Here is a 16,203-nt window from a genome sequence, read left to right on the forward strand (position 1 = left end):
GACCATCCTGGCTAACACGGTGAAACCCCGTCTCTAGCAAAAAAAAATACAAAAAACTAGCCGGGCGAGGTGGCGGGCGCCTGTAGTCCCAGCTAGTTCGGGAGGCTGAGGCAGGAGAATGGCGTAAACCTGGGAGGCGGAGCTTGCAATGAGCTGAGATCCGGCCACTGCACTCCAGCCTGGGTGACAGAGTGAGACTCCATCTCAAAAACAAAACAAAACAAAACAAAACAAAAAATCCTTAAGTTCTTTGGGTACTTTGTTGACTGGCCAGGTTTGGGAACTTTTGTTCTAGTCTCCTTGTCCACAGGGGCTGTGGCTAGAGGCTTTATCAGGTTACCCTTTCCAAGCAGTGGCAAATGCACCTTCCTTAGAAACTAAGGCTGTTTTAATCTTAGTCTGGAGAATTTACTCAGCTCCAACTAATTCTAAACTGTTAAGCAGGATACCCTTTTTTTGTTTGTTTGTCACATTGGAAGTTACTTGTTTCTGGGAGTCTTTGTGGTATAGATGGAACTCCAAATCAGCCAAACTGGGTAGAGACCAGGAGCAGAGACTAGATCCAAGGTCTGCTCTTTTCTTCGATTGGCCATTGTGCCCCTGCCTACCTCTGACCAGGTGGCACTTTGAACTTTGAAGGAACAGGAATGAGTTACCCTGAGCATGATACTTGCCCTTCCTCCCCACTCCCAGGTCCACGGTCACTGGGTCTCTGCCCTGCTGTCTAAGTCTCTGCACAAAGCCTCCTGGCCTTGGCTTCTTCTGTGGCTTTTGCATAAGTGGCAGTTCTCAGAATCTGGTAGAGAATCTGCTTTGTGAGATTAGAGTGTAGTGTGTGGGCAAGAGACAAATATAGTTCTTAACCTGCAGGAAGGGAGGGGAAGGCGAAGAGAGCTCTGCCTTGGACAGGTCTCTGACATGCTTGTTTATAGAAATAGCAAGTCCATGGTTTGGCTGGAATGACTTACAACTCAGGTATTTATAACTTGAATTGAGTGGGATTGAGAAGTGGGGGAAGGGAAAAGGGGGAAGAAAGTAGCTGGTGGCAACAAAACATAGCAACAAAAACAGATTGTTTTCCTCACAGTTGCTGGGGTTTCCTTGCCAGTTTGAGGTCAGCCAAATCCTAGGGGACCCTGGCCTTCTGTGACTCTGGCCCCTTAGTTCTCTATCTCAAGGGAGCAGCCACTCCGTGCCATTGCAGACTCCCTGTAGTGGTCCCTAACACTAAAAGGGAAAGCATTTCCTGCCAACTTCTGCTGCCCAGGCTGGAGTGCAATGGCCGGATCTCAGCTCACTGCAAGCTCCGCCTCCCGGGTTCACGCCATTCTCCTGCCTCAGCCTCCCGAGTAGTTGGGACTACAGGCGTCCGCCACCTCGCCCGGCTAATTTTTTGTATTTTTAGTAGAGACGGGGTTTCACCATGTTAGCCAGGATGGTCTCGATCTCCTGACCTCGTGATCCGCCCGTCTCGGCCTCCCAAAGTGCTGGGATTACAGGCTTGAGCCACCGCGCCCGGCCAGGAAGCCCTTCCTAACTGTGCCACTGTCTTGGCTCCACTTGGACTCGCTTCCTTTGGCTAGTGCCTGTCCTCTAGCTTGTGGACATATCTGATCAGATCCAGGGACTTGAGAGAGAGCAGAAAAGCTTCGAAGGCCCTGCCCAGTGTCTAGGATTGTGTGTTTATGGCTCTGAGACGACTTGAGACCCTATACTGTGACATCTCTGTTGAGGATGGCTCTGGACTCTGGAGAGTTCTGTCCTTACCTCCTTCATTTCTTTCAGCACTCACTATTTTTTGTTTTGTTTTGTTTTTGTTTTTTTGAGACGGAGTCTCGCTCTGTCGCCCAGGCTGGAGTGCAGTGGCGCGATCTCGGCTCACTGCAAGCTCCGCCTCCTGGGTTTACGCCATTCTCCTGCCTCAGCCTCCTGAGTAGCTGGGACTACAGGCGCCCACCACTGCGCCCGGCTAATTTTTTGTATTTTTAGTAGAGACGGGGTTTCACCGTGGTCTCAATCTCCTGACCTTGTGATCCGCCCGCCTCGGCCTCCCAAAGTGCTGGGATTACAGGCGTGAGCCACCGCGCCCGGCCAGCACTCACTATTAATCACGCCTCCCTTCTGGGAGCTCTCCACTTCACTGGCTTCCTGGTTCTCCTCCAGTCTTTCTCACTGCCTGTACCTCATCTTCTCCATGCTCTAAAAATAGGTGTTCCCTGAGGTTGGGAGTTCGAGACAAGCCTGACCAACATGAAAAAACCCCGTCTCTACTAAAAATACAAAATTAGCCGGGTGTGGTGGCGCATGCCTATAATCCCAGCTACTCAGGAGGCTGAGGCAGGACAATCACCTGAACCCGGGAGGCAGAGGTTGCTGTCAGCCGAGATCGTGCCATTGCAGTCTAGCCTGGGCAACAAGAGTAAAACGCCCTCTCAAAAAAAAAAAAAAAAAAAAAAAAAAAAAAAGACTGCAATCTACAGGCTGGAAACTACTGTTCTATCTAGTATGAATGAGCAGTCCTGTCTCTTGTCTCTACGCCACCTGTTTTTCCCATCTACTTTAATGAGAGCCAGAAGAGCACTTAAACACGTGGCTTTATTCTTTCTTTCTCTCCTGGGAATAGACTAGTATGAAGTTACCCGTTTATCTTATTAAAGTGATGATTTTGCTGGCCCTCTTTCTCTTGGGAGGATACGGTAGTGCTCTGCCTAGTTCCTACTGGGAGTGGTGGGTATTCAAGCCTTCCCTCGCATTATACTTGTAGTAATTCTGCCTCCAGTAGCCTTGCTTCAGGGGAAAGATGACACCTCTGTCAGGTTGGTATACGCTTTCTTCCATCTCAACACTGTCCACCTGCCAAAGCAAAAGCTGGGTCACAGCTTGGGTATTCTCCCTGCTTCGAGGCTGCGTTCTGGGTGTGGAGGAGCTCACTGTAGAGAACCAGCTGAGTCCTCTCTTCTTCCTTCTGAGTTTCCACTTTGCATGAAGCAGTGTTCCTAGAGCTGTAGATTGACGGGTCAGGGTGCCAGCTGCCTGCAGCAGTTGTGTCCCAAGTCACTGCCCAGACACAGTTGCCTGGACTAGTGTGTCTCTTGGGCTGTATTTCATTGGCATTTGGGCCTTAAAGGTTTGGAGCTGAAGTTCCCATCAGAACTTTGGGCTGCATCCCAGACTTTATGGACCGTTATTTTCTCACAGGGCCTCTTTCCTACCTCACTTTCTTGAAGTGATCCTTGAGGCCAGAACTCTCTCACGTGTGGGCTTGCTTCCTCATGTGGAAAGATGCTGTAGTATTTAGAGGGGTAGGTCATTGGTTCTCAGAGTGTGGTCTGAGAAGCCTGGAGTCCCCAAAACTCCTTTAGCGGGTCCATGATGTCCTGTTTCCAACTACATATCCACATGAGGCTAGGTTTTCTTCACATACTTCCACCAGATAATGTCAGAACAGATTGAATGCACATGCAGATATGAGAACCCAACTCCCTTCTGTTAAGCCAGATATGAAAAAGATTTACAAAAATGTAAAACAGTGCCATTCTTCTCACTAATTATTTTTGTTTTGGAAAATAAAGTTATCTTTAATAAGAATGTTAATATGTGGCCCGGGCGCGGTGGCTCACGCCTGTAATCCCAGCACTTTGGGAGGCCGAGGTCAGGAGATCGAGACCATCCTGGCTAACATGGTGAAACCCCGTCTCTACTAAAAATACAAAAAATTAGCCGGGTGTGGTGGTGGCACCTGTAGTCCCAGCTACTCGGGAGGCTGAGGCAGGACAATGGCGTGAACCTGGGAGGTGGAGCTTGCGGTGAGCCGAGATCGCGCCTCTGCACTCCAGCCTGGGTAACAGAGTGAGACTCTGTCTCAAAAAAAAAAAAAAAAAAAAAAAAAAAGAATGTTAATATATAATGGGTTTATTGTTATTTCTAAATGAATTAGTAAATATTTTTAATGTTTCCAATTGTGATTTCAAATATAGTAAATATTGATAGATATAACCTGCATAAACAGTAGCTCTCTGTTGTCCTTGATAAGCTCTAAGACTGTGAAGAGGTCCCAAGACCAAAAAGTTTGAGAATCTCTGGGCTAGGTCCTGCTTGATAACAAACCACCTCAGAAATCCCCCTGGCTTAAGCAACAGTTTATTTCTTGCTCATGCTACGTATTCAGTGAAGGTCAGCATGGGGACCTCAGGCCCATCTCATTGCCTGCTGCCATGCTTAGCAGTCAGAAAGGGGTATGCACAGTGGTTCTGTGACAGGTCAAAGAATTATACAAATACGTAGCTGCCTAAGGACAGACATGAGAAACTTAAATAAAAACGCAGATTTTTGGCCAGGCGCAGTGGCTCACTCCCGTAATCAGCACTTTGGGAGGCCAAGGTGGGTGGATTGCTTGAGGTCAGGAGTTTACGACCAGCCTGGGCAATATGGTGAAACCTCATCTCCCCACTAAAAATACAAAAATTAGACAAACACGGTGGCGGGCGCCTGTAATCCTAGCTACCGCAGAGGCTGAGGCAGGAGAATCGCTTGAACCCTGGAGGCGGAGATTGCAGTGAGCTGAGATCACCCCACTGCACTCCAGCCTGGGTGACAGAGCGAGACTTGTCTCAAAACAACTACAACAAACCAGATTTTTGAGTTCTTCATACCCTTTCCCTCCACATTGCCAGGTCAGTGAGTGTTAACGAAATGACTTGAGGCTAGAGAGAGAAGTGGCGATGTGAGTTATAGAAGGATGTTGCTTATAAGGTCCTAAGCCCCACAGCACGTGTTCCATTATATTTTTTCTCTCTTTTTAATATTTGTTATGCAATATTTAAGACATACAATAAAGACATGGAATAATAAGCAATTATGTGCCTACCATCAGCTTATGAAACAAAATGTTACCTGTACCTTTCTGCTTGTCCTCAGCTCGTCATAGCCTTTCTGTCACAGCCAGTTTTAGATACTTTGTGAAGAACAGTTTATTGGCCTGAAATACCCCAGTTTTCCTGGGCTTTCACTGTTTCTGAAGCCTCTGCAAGGCGTTCATTTATTCCTTAAATATGTGTCAAGTGCCCATTGTGTGCCAAAGGCTGTTTAAAGTACTGGGAATACATCCACGGGGTATAGCAACCTAGGTCCTGTCCTCAAAGAGTTCACATTCTGATGGGACAGACAGGCAGTAAGCACATGGACAGAAATATAATCAATGTTGGGTTGCTACCTGCCTCTGTGAGCTATGAAGAAAAATAAGGCTGGGTGGCCGGGCATGGTGGCTCATGCCTGTGATCCCAGCACTTCGGGAGGCCGAGGCGGGCGGATCACTTGAGGTCAGGAGTTTGAGACCAGCCTGGTCAATATGGTGAAACCCTGTCTCTACCAAAAATACAAAAACTAGCCGGACATGATGGCAGACACCTGTAATCCCAGCTGCCTGGCAGGCTGAGGCAGGATAATCGCTTTAACCTGGAAGGCAGAGGCTGCAGTGAGCTGAGATCACACCACTGCACTCCAGCCTGGGTGACAAGAGTGAAACCCTGTTTCAAAACAAAAAAAGAAAAAGAAAAAAGAAGGCTGGGGCTGGGCACAGTGGCTCACCCCTGTAATCCCAGCACTTTGGGAGGCCGAGGTGGGCGGATCACGAAGTCAGGAGATCAAGACCACGGTGAAACCCCGTCTCTACTAAAAATACGAAAAATTAGCCAGGCGCTGTGGCGGGTGCCTGTAGTCCCAGCGACTCGGGAGGCTGAGGCAGGAGAATGGCATGAACCCAGGGGGTGGAGCTTGCAGTGAGCCGAGATCTGGCCACTGCACTCCAGCCTGGGCGACAGAGCAAGGCTCCGTCTCAAAAAAAAAAAAAAGAAAAAAGAAGGCTGGGTAAGTTGGGTATAAGATTATGGCAGTAGGCGGGTGCAGTGCATCACACCTGTAATCCCAGCACTTTGGGAGGCCGACACCGGTGGATCACGAGGTCAGGAGTTGCAGACCATCCTGGTGAACACTGAAACCCCGTCTCTACTGAAAATACAAGAAAAATTAGCTGGGCGTGGTGGCGGGCACCTGTAGTTCCAGCTACTCAGGAGGCTGAGGCAGGAGAATGGCGTGAACCTGGGGGGCAGAGCTCACAGTGAGCAGAGATGGTGCCACTGCACTCCAGCCTGGGCGACAGAGCGAGGCTCTGTCTCAAAAAAAAAGAAGAAGAAAAAAAGATTATGGCAGTAAAGCTAGTCTAAAAGGCCCTCTCTGAGGAAGAGACCTTTGAGCAAAGACTTTAGGAAATTAGCTTTGTGCATAGCTGAGAGAAGAACTTTTTAGTCCAAGGAATGGCATATGCAAAGGACCTGAGGCTACAGTTGACTTAAGGTGCTTAAAGTTGGTCCGCTGGGGTGGAGTGAGTGAGTAAAGGGGAGGGTGTAGGAAATGAGGTCAGAGGTAGCCAGAGGCCCGATGATTTAGGGCTTTTAAGCCTGGGTAGAGTATTTGGATTTTAACTTAAGGGAGATGGGAAGCCATTTGGAGGGTTTTGGGCAAAATGATGACATGATCTCATTCATATTTTTAAAGAATCCCTGTGACCTACCGTGTGAAGAAAAGACTATAGGGGGTAAGGCCTGAAGCAGGGAGAGCATGTGGGTGTTACAGTCCAAGTGAGAGAGAATAGTGACTTGAAGTAAGTGGCATGCTGGTAAATAGTTACAGGCTCTCTGAGAGGGGAAAAAACTGTGATTTGGAAGATTTGTGAGCCTTTGCTGATTTCCATGGCGTAAGTCATCCTGCGGTGGTGATTTCAGGGCCACTCGTGTGCTAACACTGCATGTGGGAAAAGTTGTGCACAGTCAGCATTCATGAGTTAGTGCAAGCCAGCTCCAGCACACCACCGACTGAACTTGAATGCATTGAACCTGGGGTGTGTTTGCAGGGGATGTTCAAATTTGTCTCCATCTTCTAGGACAGGTGGAAGCTCTACCACCTTCTCGGAAAGGAGGCGAGGAAGAAGGTTATCAGAGGGAGAGTCAGTTTATGAAGTCCATCATGTTGAAGCCTTGCAAAATAATCCTAGATGTTGAAGGCCTTGCAGGAACTCTGGACTCTTAGATCCTTTGAAAGTGGAGCTCAACCCAAAACCTCCCTGCAAACAGGAAGCTGGTTTGAGTTAAGAACATAAAATAAAAACCAGCTGATGCCCCTGAATGTTTTCCCCTGCTCCTCCCCTTCCACAGAGCCAAAGGAAACTGCTTTTTTTCCCCTCTTGGGTAGCTGCTTAGAAGGCCAGAAAAAGCCAAAAACATAAATCCTTTGAAAATAAGCCAAGTTTTGAGCTCAGGCAAACTCCTGCCTGTGGGGTTTTCCTAGTGCGGAAGTATGTTCCACTGCTCAGAGTCCTAGGAGGAAAATGACCAACAAACACAAAGGTGCCGGTGATCAGAGCCTGTCTCCCAGGCCAGGCGGAAAGAGATGGTCTGTAGCAGGGTTTCCCAAACTAGAGGTCATGAAATCAGTAAAGTGGGCCATGACCAGAATTATTTTTTAATGAAGTGGATATAATAGAAAATAGAGTATATTGCACTCTAGGATTAACAATAGGATATTGTTTTGTGAAACTTTCAGTTTTGTGCATATGCACACACATGTCTCTATATACTGGGTCATGATATAAAATGTGTTTCTTACTGTGGGTCATGGCCAGAAAACTTTGTTAAACACTGGTCTTTAGAGTGTTACTAGCCCACGTCTCCTTCTTGCTTTAGAGAATTAATTCTCTTTGGAATGGGATCATCTACCCACAAAACACCTACCCAAATTCCTGTTGGAAAGAAGATCAGCTGAGAACCAATGGACTTGGTGTAGTTCTTCGGGACCGACACTGAAGCGTAAGGGATGGAAGGGATCAATGCAAATTTGAATCCAAAGGATTTACCTTTAATCAGATTACCAGGAGAAAATAAGAGTTGAGCAGCCCTTTAGCTCCCTACACTTGATTTTGTGGCCTCTCCCAGCTGTGTGGGTAATGCCAGCTGTGTGGGTAATGCCAGCCTGGGGCCGTTCTCTTTCCTGTCTGCAGAAGGCAGTGGGTGTGGCAGGAATGTCCCTAAATATCCCCTCCTCTGGGAGAGTTGCAGGTTCAGTGCCAGGATGACATGGTGACTTAAACTGAGTATCCCCCAGACTTCCCCAGGATGATTTTGTTGCTCTCCAGTCAGTAATAGGTGACTAGGTCCCAGTGGTTCATTAAGCTGAGAAAAAGTAGAGCAGGCGTAAGTTAGGGTAACATATCAAGAACGTATAGAGAAGGCCAAAGTTACTTTATTCCACACTAGGTTTAGTGCCTCAGATCGGCACAAGGGTAATTGGCAAGTTTGGTGCTTGCCAGGTGGCTCTGGGTTCCTTCTCTGTATCGAAACCATATCTACCAGTGAGCAGACACATGTTAGAATTCCTCATCTGCATCCCCAAGATACACAGATAATCCTTGGGGACCTTTCTGGGGAATAGGTATTAAATGTAACATCTCTGGAGACTTATTTTGGTCTTCGGCCACCACAGGGCATTTCCTTCCAACCTAATTCAAGCTAAAATAATCCTCAGAGATAAAAATTTAAACATAGTCTCTAGAAGTACTTTTTTTTTTTTTTGAGATGGAGTCTCGCTCTGTCACCCAGGCTGGAGTGTAATGGCGCGATCTCAGCTCACTGTAACCTCCACCTCACAGGTTCAAGCGATTCTCGTGACTAAGCCTCCTGAGTAGCTGGGATTACAGGGACCCACCACCATGCCCAGCTAATTTTTGTATTTTTAGTAAAGACGGGGTTTCACTATGTTGGCCAGGCTGGTCTCGAACTTCTGACCTTGAGTGATCTGCCCACCTTGGTCTCCCAAAGTGCTGGGATTACAGGCGTGAGCCCTTGCCCCTGGCCCATCTAGGGGTACTTCTAATTCTGCAGTTGGAGCAATAAGAGAGAAGGAGAAACTCCAAAACTGTCTTTTTTTTTTTTTTTTTGAGACGAAGTCTTGCTCTGTCGCCCAGGCTGGAGTGCAGTGGCCGGATCTCAGCTCACTGCAAGCTCCGCCTCCCGGGTTTACGCCATTCTCCTGCCTCAGCCTCCCGAGTAGCTGGGACTACAGGCACCCGCCACCTCGCCCGGCTAGTTTTTTGTATTTTTTAGTAGAGACGGGGTTTCACCGTGTTAGCCAGGATGGTCTCGATCTCCTGACCTCGTGATCCGCCCGTCTCGGCCTCCCAAAGTGCTGGGATTACAGGCTTGAGCCACCGCGCCCGGCCCCAAAACTGTCTTAATTGATTCTGAGCCTCCCCTCTCTAGAAACTGGCCTGGACTAGTAGTAGACCGCCCTGCCACAAGCATCTACCCTATGTGTTTCTGGTTTACATTGCCCTCTTAGGGCCTCCGAGACTCTCCTCACGGTCAGTGTTTTCACAGCAAAGTGCTGTCTAGCCTGTTCACATGTCCGTCCTGCATTCTGAAGCCCCACTCTCTGAGCCAGGGGAGATCAGGGACATTCCTGAGCAGGGCCAGTGCCGGGAGTGCACAGTCCTGGAGCAGGTAAAGACCTGGAGCAGCAAATGAAAGACCTGGAGCAGAGGATGACGTGAAGTGACAGCAAGAGGTTAGAGGGAAGTCTCAATCTCACTTGGCATCTTCTAGCAGAAAGAGCAGTGAGTTAATTTGAGGTTAGTTCAGTGTGGGTCCTGGGGCCTGCAGACAGTGTGGGGTAATAATACTAATGATGAGAGTGATGAGTGTCTCCCGTGGCCATGTCCTCTCCGAATCTCTGAGCATTTTATTTTTCATCTCTGTGGGAGTTGTGGCTTAATAATAATAATTAGAATACCCTGAGCATCGGTGCTTTGCAGAACACAGCATTAAGCCCTGTTTCTGCCTCCTTGGATTGTAGTCTGTACGAACTGGCAGACATTTGGGAGGTGGAGCCCTCTGATGGAGGGGAAGAACATGATAGAATGCAAAGGTCAGGGATATTCTGAGTCACCTAATTGATACCTAACATTCTTTTGGCTCTTGGTAGGTCAGAGTGGCCTTTCCTTCATGTCTGCCAAAGCACAAAGATCAGTGGCCTCACCCAAGTCTCACGGATCCAAGAGTCTAGTCTGGGGATCCCAGGCTCCAGCTTATACATGGTGCCTTCCTGGTTTTGGGGAATGCTTGTTCCTCTGTGGCCATGAGTTATACTTTAACGAGTTGGTTTTCTTTCCTGTGGTACCAGCAGACTGAGCCCTCCTGAAAATAGGTGTCGCACACTGGGTTTTTCCCATGTGATCAAGAAGCCCAGTGGCCAGAACGGGAAAAGCTGCAGAAGTCATAGTTCCATTCACCTGAAGACATGGGCATCTGGAAAGTAGCCAATGCCTCAGGATGTCCCAAGTGCCTTCAGCACCTTCTTCCCAAACACACTCTGTCTATAACGTGTCACTTCTGTCTTGCTCTGACAGGTGACCTTGGAGAAGGTGCTGGGAATTACAGTGTCTGGAGGCAGAGGACTTGCCTGTGACCCCCGGTCAGGTTTAGTTGCCTACCCAGCAGGGTAAGTAAGTGCCTTGGAAGAGATCTTGACGCATGGGAATTTATAGCCATGCTAGAGCAGTTGGGGTGGGCAGGGGTTTTCTGGTATCTTCTGGAAGATACATACAGGTTAATGTTTCGTTGCCATTTTTGTAAAGGGACGCAGGACCAGGTAAAGGTTCTTTGGTGCTGTCATTGTTGCCATCCTGTCCTGCTTTTTGGTTATCTACTCCACCTCCCACACACAAATTTCACGCAGTTCCCAACACCATCTTCAGTAGCTACCTTCTAGTCATTTAAAGGACAACTTTGTTGAGATGTAATTCACATACCATATAACTCACTATTTAAAATATCCAATTCAGTAGTTTTTAGTATATTCACAGAGTTGTGCAGCCATCACCACAATCAAATTTAGGACATTTTCATGACCCTGTTCCTTTTTTTTTTTTTTTTTTGAGACAGGTTTTGGCTGTCACCCAGGCTGGAGTACAGTGGCTCGATCTCAGCTCACTGCAGCCTCCACCCCCGACACTCAAGCAATCCTGCCACCTCAGCCTCCTTAGTAACTGGGACTACAGGCGTACTGCCCCATGCCTGGCTAATTTTTTGTAGAGATGGGGTTTCACCACATTGCCCAGGCTGGTCTCGAACTCCTGAGCTCAAGCCATGTTGAAGCCTCAGCCACTCAAAGTGCTGGGATTACGGGTGTGAGCCACCGTGCCTGGCCCCATTCCTATCAGTCACTCTTCATTCCCACCCCTACCTTACCAGACCTTCATCCCTGGGCAACCACTGTCTCCATTAATTTGCCTATTCTGGATATTTCATACAAACGGAATCAGGTAACACTGTATTTGGCCTTTTGTAACTGGCTTCTTTTTGTTGTCCAGCCTGGAGTGCAATGGTACAATCATGGCTGACTGCAGCCTCAGCCTCCTGAGTAGCTGGAGCTATGGTGTGTGCCACCATGCCCAGCTAAGTTTTCCATTTTTTTGTAGAGACGGGGTCTAACTGTGTTACCTAAGCTAGTTTCAAACTCCTGGGCTCAAGCAGTCCTCCTGCTTCAGCCTCCCAAAGTGCTGGGATTACAGGCGTGAGCCACCATACCTGGCCAGCATACTGTTTTCAGGGTTAATCTATGTCACAGCGTGTATCACTATCTTATTCCTTTTTGTGGCTGAATAATATTACATTGCATGGATGTACCACATTTTATCTGTTCTTCAGTTGATGGACATTTGAGTTGTTTCTACTTCTTAGCTATTAGGAATAATGCTGTTATGAATCTGTTCTAGTCACTTTGAGAGAGATCAGTGCCACAGAAGAGAAATAGGGGACTGGGGCTACTATTCTTTCTCTTGCTGCCTTTTCACTCCTCTGCTCCTACAAGTGGGAAACCTCCAACCATAGTTTCTTCAGGCTTCTAGAGAAAGCTTGGAATCCCTCCTACTTCTGGCTCCCTCTGTTCCATGCTGATAGGCACAGGAATATGAACATGAGTAGGGCTACTGCTGTACCTTTCTTATTCTACCATTAACTTGGTAATGCCTAGTTCATTCCCCAATGTAATTTTCATAGCAACTTTTATAGTTTTTATACTAGATACATGATTTGCTTAGTTTTATCACCTCATCAAAAAAGCTCCGTTATCAGGCTGGGACCGGTGGCTCAAGCCTATAATCCCAGTACCTTGGGAGGCCAAGGTGGGCAGATCACTTGAGGTCAGGAGTTCGAGACCAGGCTGGCCAACATGTTGAAACCCTGTCTCTACTAAAAACACAAAAAAATTAGCTGGGCGTGATGGCGGGTGCTGGTAGTCCCAGCTGCTCAGGAGGCTGAAGCATGAGAATCACTTGAACCCAGGAGGTGGAGGTTGTAGTGAGCCGAGATTGCGCCATTGCACTCCAGCCTGGGTGACAAAGAGAGACTCTGTCTTAAAAAAAAACAAGCCACCACCAAAAAAGGCCACCTTTATCAATCAAGTACAGTCACGTGTCACTTAATGATGGGGATATGTTCTGAGAAATGTGTCATTTTGCAATTTCGTTGTTGTGCGAACATAACAGAGTGTACTTACACAAACCTAGATGGTGTAGCCTACTACACACCTAGGCTACGTGGTATAGCCGGTTGCGTCTAGGCTAGAAACCTGCACAGCAGGTTACTGTACTGAATACTGTACATAATCCTAAGACAATGGTATTTGTGTATTTAAACATAGAAAAAAGTATGGTAAAAATATCATATAAAAATATATATATAAAAGGCACACCTGTATAAGGGCACTTACCATGAATGGAGCTTCCAGGACTGGAAGTTGTTCTGGGTGAGTCAGTGAGTGAGTGGTGAGTGAGTGTGAGTGCCCAGAACATTACTGTACACTTTACAAACACTGTACACTTGGCCATACTAAATTTATTTTAAAAACATATATTCAACAATAGATGAACCTAACCTACTATAACTTTCTTACATTTTATAAACTTTTTTTTTAACTTCTTGACTCTTGTAGTAACACTTAGCTTAAAACACAACACAGTACAGCTATACAAAAATATTTTTTTTAATTTTTTTCTGAGATGGAGTCACCCTCTGTCACCCAGGCTGAAGTGCAGTGGCACGATCTTAGCTCACTGCAACCTCTGCCTCCTGGGTTCAAGTGATTCTCCTGCCTCAGCCTCCTGAGTAGCTGGGATTACAGGCTCCTGCCACCACACCTGGCTAATTTTTGTATTTTTAGTAGAGATGGGGTTTCACCATGTTGGTCAGGCTGGTCTTGAACTAATGACCTCAAGTGATCCGCCCGCCTTGGCCTCCCAAAGTGCTGGCATTACAGGCATGAGCTATCATGCCTGGCCCAAAAATATTTTCTTTTTATCTTCTATAAGCTTTAAATTTTGTTTTTAACTTTTTAAACTTTTCTGTTAAAAACAAAGACACAAACACACACATTAGCCTAGCGCATAGAACTACATAGGGTCGAGATCATCAAGATGTCACTAAGTGATAGGAATATTGTAGCTCCATTATAATCTTACGGGACCACTGTCATACGTGCCCTTCACTGTTGACCAAAATGTTATTATGTGATGTATGACTGTACTTATTCTATGCCAGGCACTTTTTAAGTACTGTATATTAATTATTTAATACTCTGAGCAACGCTTTGATGTTGGTACTATTATCACCCTCATATTTTAGAGGAGGAAATTGAGATTCAAAGAGGTCAAGCAGGCCCAGTGCGGTAGCTCACGCCTATAGTCCTAGCAGTTTGGGAGGGCAAAGTGGACGGGTCACCTGAGGTCAAGAGTTCAAGACCAGCCTGGCCAACATGGTGAAATCTTGTCTCTACCAAAATATAAAAATTAGCCTGGCACGATGGCAGGTGCTGGTAGTCCCAGCTACTTGGGAGGCTGAGACGGGAGAATCGCTTGAACCCAGGAGACAGTGGTTACAGTGAGCCGAGATCGTGCCACTGCACTCCAACCTGAGCAGTGAGCAAGACTCCATTTCCAAAAAAAAAAAAAAGTTAAGCAGGCAGGGTGCAGTGGCTTTGGGAAGCCAAGGCAGGAGGATTGCTTTGAAACCAAGAATTTGAAACCAGCCTGGGCAACATAGTGAGAACCCTGTCTCTACCAAAAAGTAAAAATAAAAAAATTGGCTGGGTATGGTGGGTGCCTGAAGTCCTAGCAACTTGGGAGGCTGAGGCAGAGAGAGGATTGCTTGAGCCCAGGAGGTTAAGGCTGCAGTGAGTGAACTATGATCGTGCCACAGTACTCCAGCCTGGGTGACACAGTGAAACCCTGCCTCTTAAAAAAACCAAAAGGGTTAAGGAGTTTGCTCGAGGTAACATAGCTAGTATGTGTATTGGGGTTCTAACCCAAGTAGTATGACTGTAGAGCTCTGATTGTTAAAATGGCACAGGGTGGGGGAAGACCACACTTTTTTTTTTTTTTTTTTTTTTTGAGACGGAGCTTCATTCTTGTTGCCCAGGCTGGAGTGCAATGGCACGATCTCGGTTCACCACAACCTCCACCTTCTGGGTTCAACCAATTCTCCTGCCTCAGCCTCCCGAGTAGCTGGGATTACAGGCATGCGCCACCACGCCCGGCTAATTTTGTATTTTTAGTAGAGACGGGGTTTCTCCATGTTGGTCAGGCTGGTCTTGAACTCCTGACCTCAGGTGATCTGCCCACCTCAGCCTCCCAAAGTGTTGGGATTACAGGCGTGAGCCACTGTGCCCGGCCACTTTCTGCTTATTTTTAACAAATTGCTTTTCCTCTAAGCTGCCTGCCTGCCCTTTGAATGAGAAGAGCCCCCTTTATGGGCAGCTCAGTCTGCGCCAGGGAGACTTCCGTCCCTGGGTTTGGGGTCATTCTCCCTCCCAGGTGGTCCTCTGGTGTTTAATGGCTGCAGGAGGGGTGCTGTGGAGCCACACGGGCTCTGCCTGGCAGAGGCTGGACTGGGCTCCATTTTCCCCTAGAGAAGCAAGTTGATGGAAAGACCTCTCTACTGGATAAGTTTGTGCAGCCTGCCTCAGGGGAATTCCACTTGTTCTTGCCTCTGCCTGGGAAAGCCAGGTTCCCTCTTGTTGGAGGTGGGGCTGGGGCTGGATGTAGCATAGGCAGAAAAGGCCTTGGGGTGCTGCTTAGTGCATGCTGAGCCCTGTGTCCCTGCCCTGGGGAGTGTGGAGTCCTGCCCGCTTTCTACCTCACACACCCCTGGACTCCAGGCCTGGTCTTTAAGGGCGTGTGTTTATGCATGTTTATGGGCAGGTCTCAGCCCAGTGCATGTGCCTGGGAGTCATGATCCTTCCAGGTGGTGTGCAGGCTTCCCTGATGGAACCTCTCGTAGGTTTCCTGAGTGTGTGTGCTTGGCTTTGGCCACCCCCGGGCAGTGCCCCTAATCTGTTCCCTGACCTTTTGATTTCTTAGAACTTCAAGTTCTCTGTGCAAATGGCTTCTTTCTGGGTGTTTGAGTTTTGCTGTGTTCCAGAGCTCCCTGATGTGCTGCTGTGATGTTGGGGGCCACCAGATTCTGTGTGAGCACAAGCAGGTTCTTCACCTCCCTCCTCGTCTCCCAGCTTTTCTTATCTCATCATCCTTACACTGCCCTCAGCCCCCACACTCTTGTTCCTCCTGTGCCTGTTGCTTTAGGAGCCAGCTCAGGTATCCTAGAAACAAGGAGAGAAACAAAACTCAGAAAATTCTTTGAGGCCCAGAGGCGAATATCAAACCAAAACAAAGTTTTCTGAAAGGAAATAGAACAGCACAGGAAAGGAGGGTGGGCAGTGTGTCAGGGAGAGGTGGGTAGGAGCTCCAGGCTGAGCATGGAGCCTGTCCTAGTGGCTCCTACATCCCTTGGCTGTTGTTTCCCCATGGGAAGCCCCCCTACCAGAGGATGTCAGACAGCCCCTTTGAGAGACTTAGTTGAGCTGAACACCATTAATTGAGTTGGGCCTTTTCCCCATCTGGCTTAGTGGAGATGGACGTTCGAGCCCAGCACAGCCCCTGGGCACCTGTGCCCCTGTGCCTAGTCCTGAGAATGGGTTTCTCCTGGCTCCCATGCCAGAGTGACCTGGGTGAGTGTCCTGCGCACAGCTGCTGCTCTCCTGCTGGGGTGGGAAGTGTCCTAGTGAGGTAACAGGGTGTATCCGGCAGCTAAGAAGAGATCTCTT

The 16,203-nt window shown here is 47.8% G+C and overlaps 1 protein-coding gene across 5 annotated transcripts in view; it reads left to right on the forward strand.

Annotated features, from left to right (window-relative positions):
• The window catches only part of MAPKBP1 (mitogen-activated protein kinase binding protein 1), a 52,929-nt gene that overhangs the window by 14,965 nt on the left and 21,761 nt on the right, over nt 1-16,203 (forward strand). For 2 of the 5 annotated variants that reach the window (XM_015142011.3, XM_077939148.1), the window contains exon 3: nt 10,454-10,545. The exons of 2 other annotated variants lie outside the window; for them this stretch is intronic. In XM_015142011.3, the coding sequence (XP_014997497.3) occupies nt 10,454-10,545 (92 nt within the window). Of the gene's footprint in view, nt 1-10,453; nt 10,546-11,212; nt 11,232-16,203 lie in introns of those variants that run through there. One more of the 5 variants, XM_077939150.1, reaches the window with a different exon arrangement.

This window comes from Macaca mulatta, chromosome 7, assembly GCF_049350105.2.
Source record: "Macaca mulatta isolate MMU2019108-1 chromosome 7, T2T-MMU8v2.0, whole genome shotgun sequence".
NCBI lineage: Eukaryota > Metazoa > Chordata > Mammalia > Primates > Cercopithecidae > Macaca > Macaca mulatta.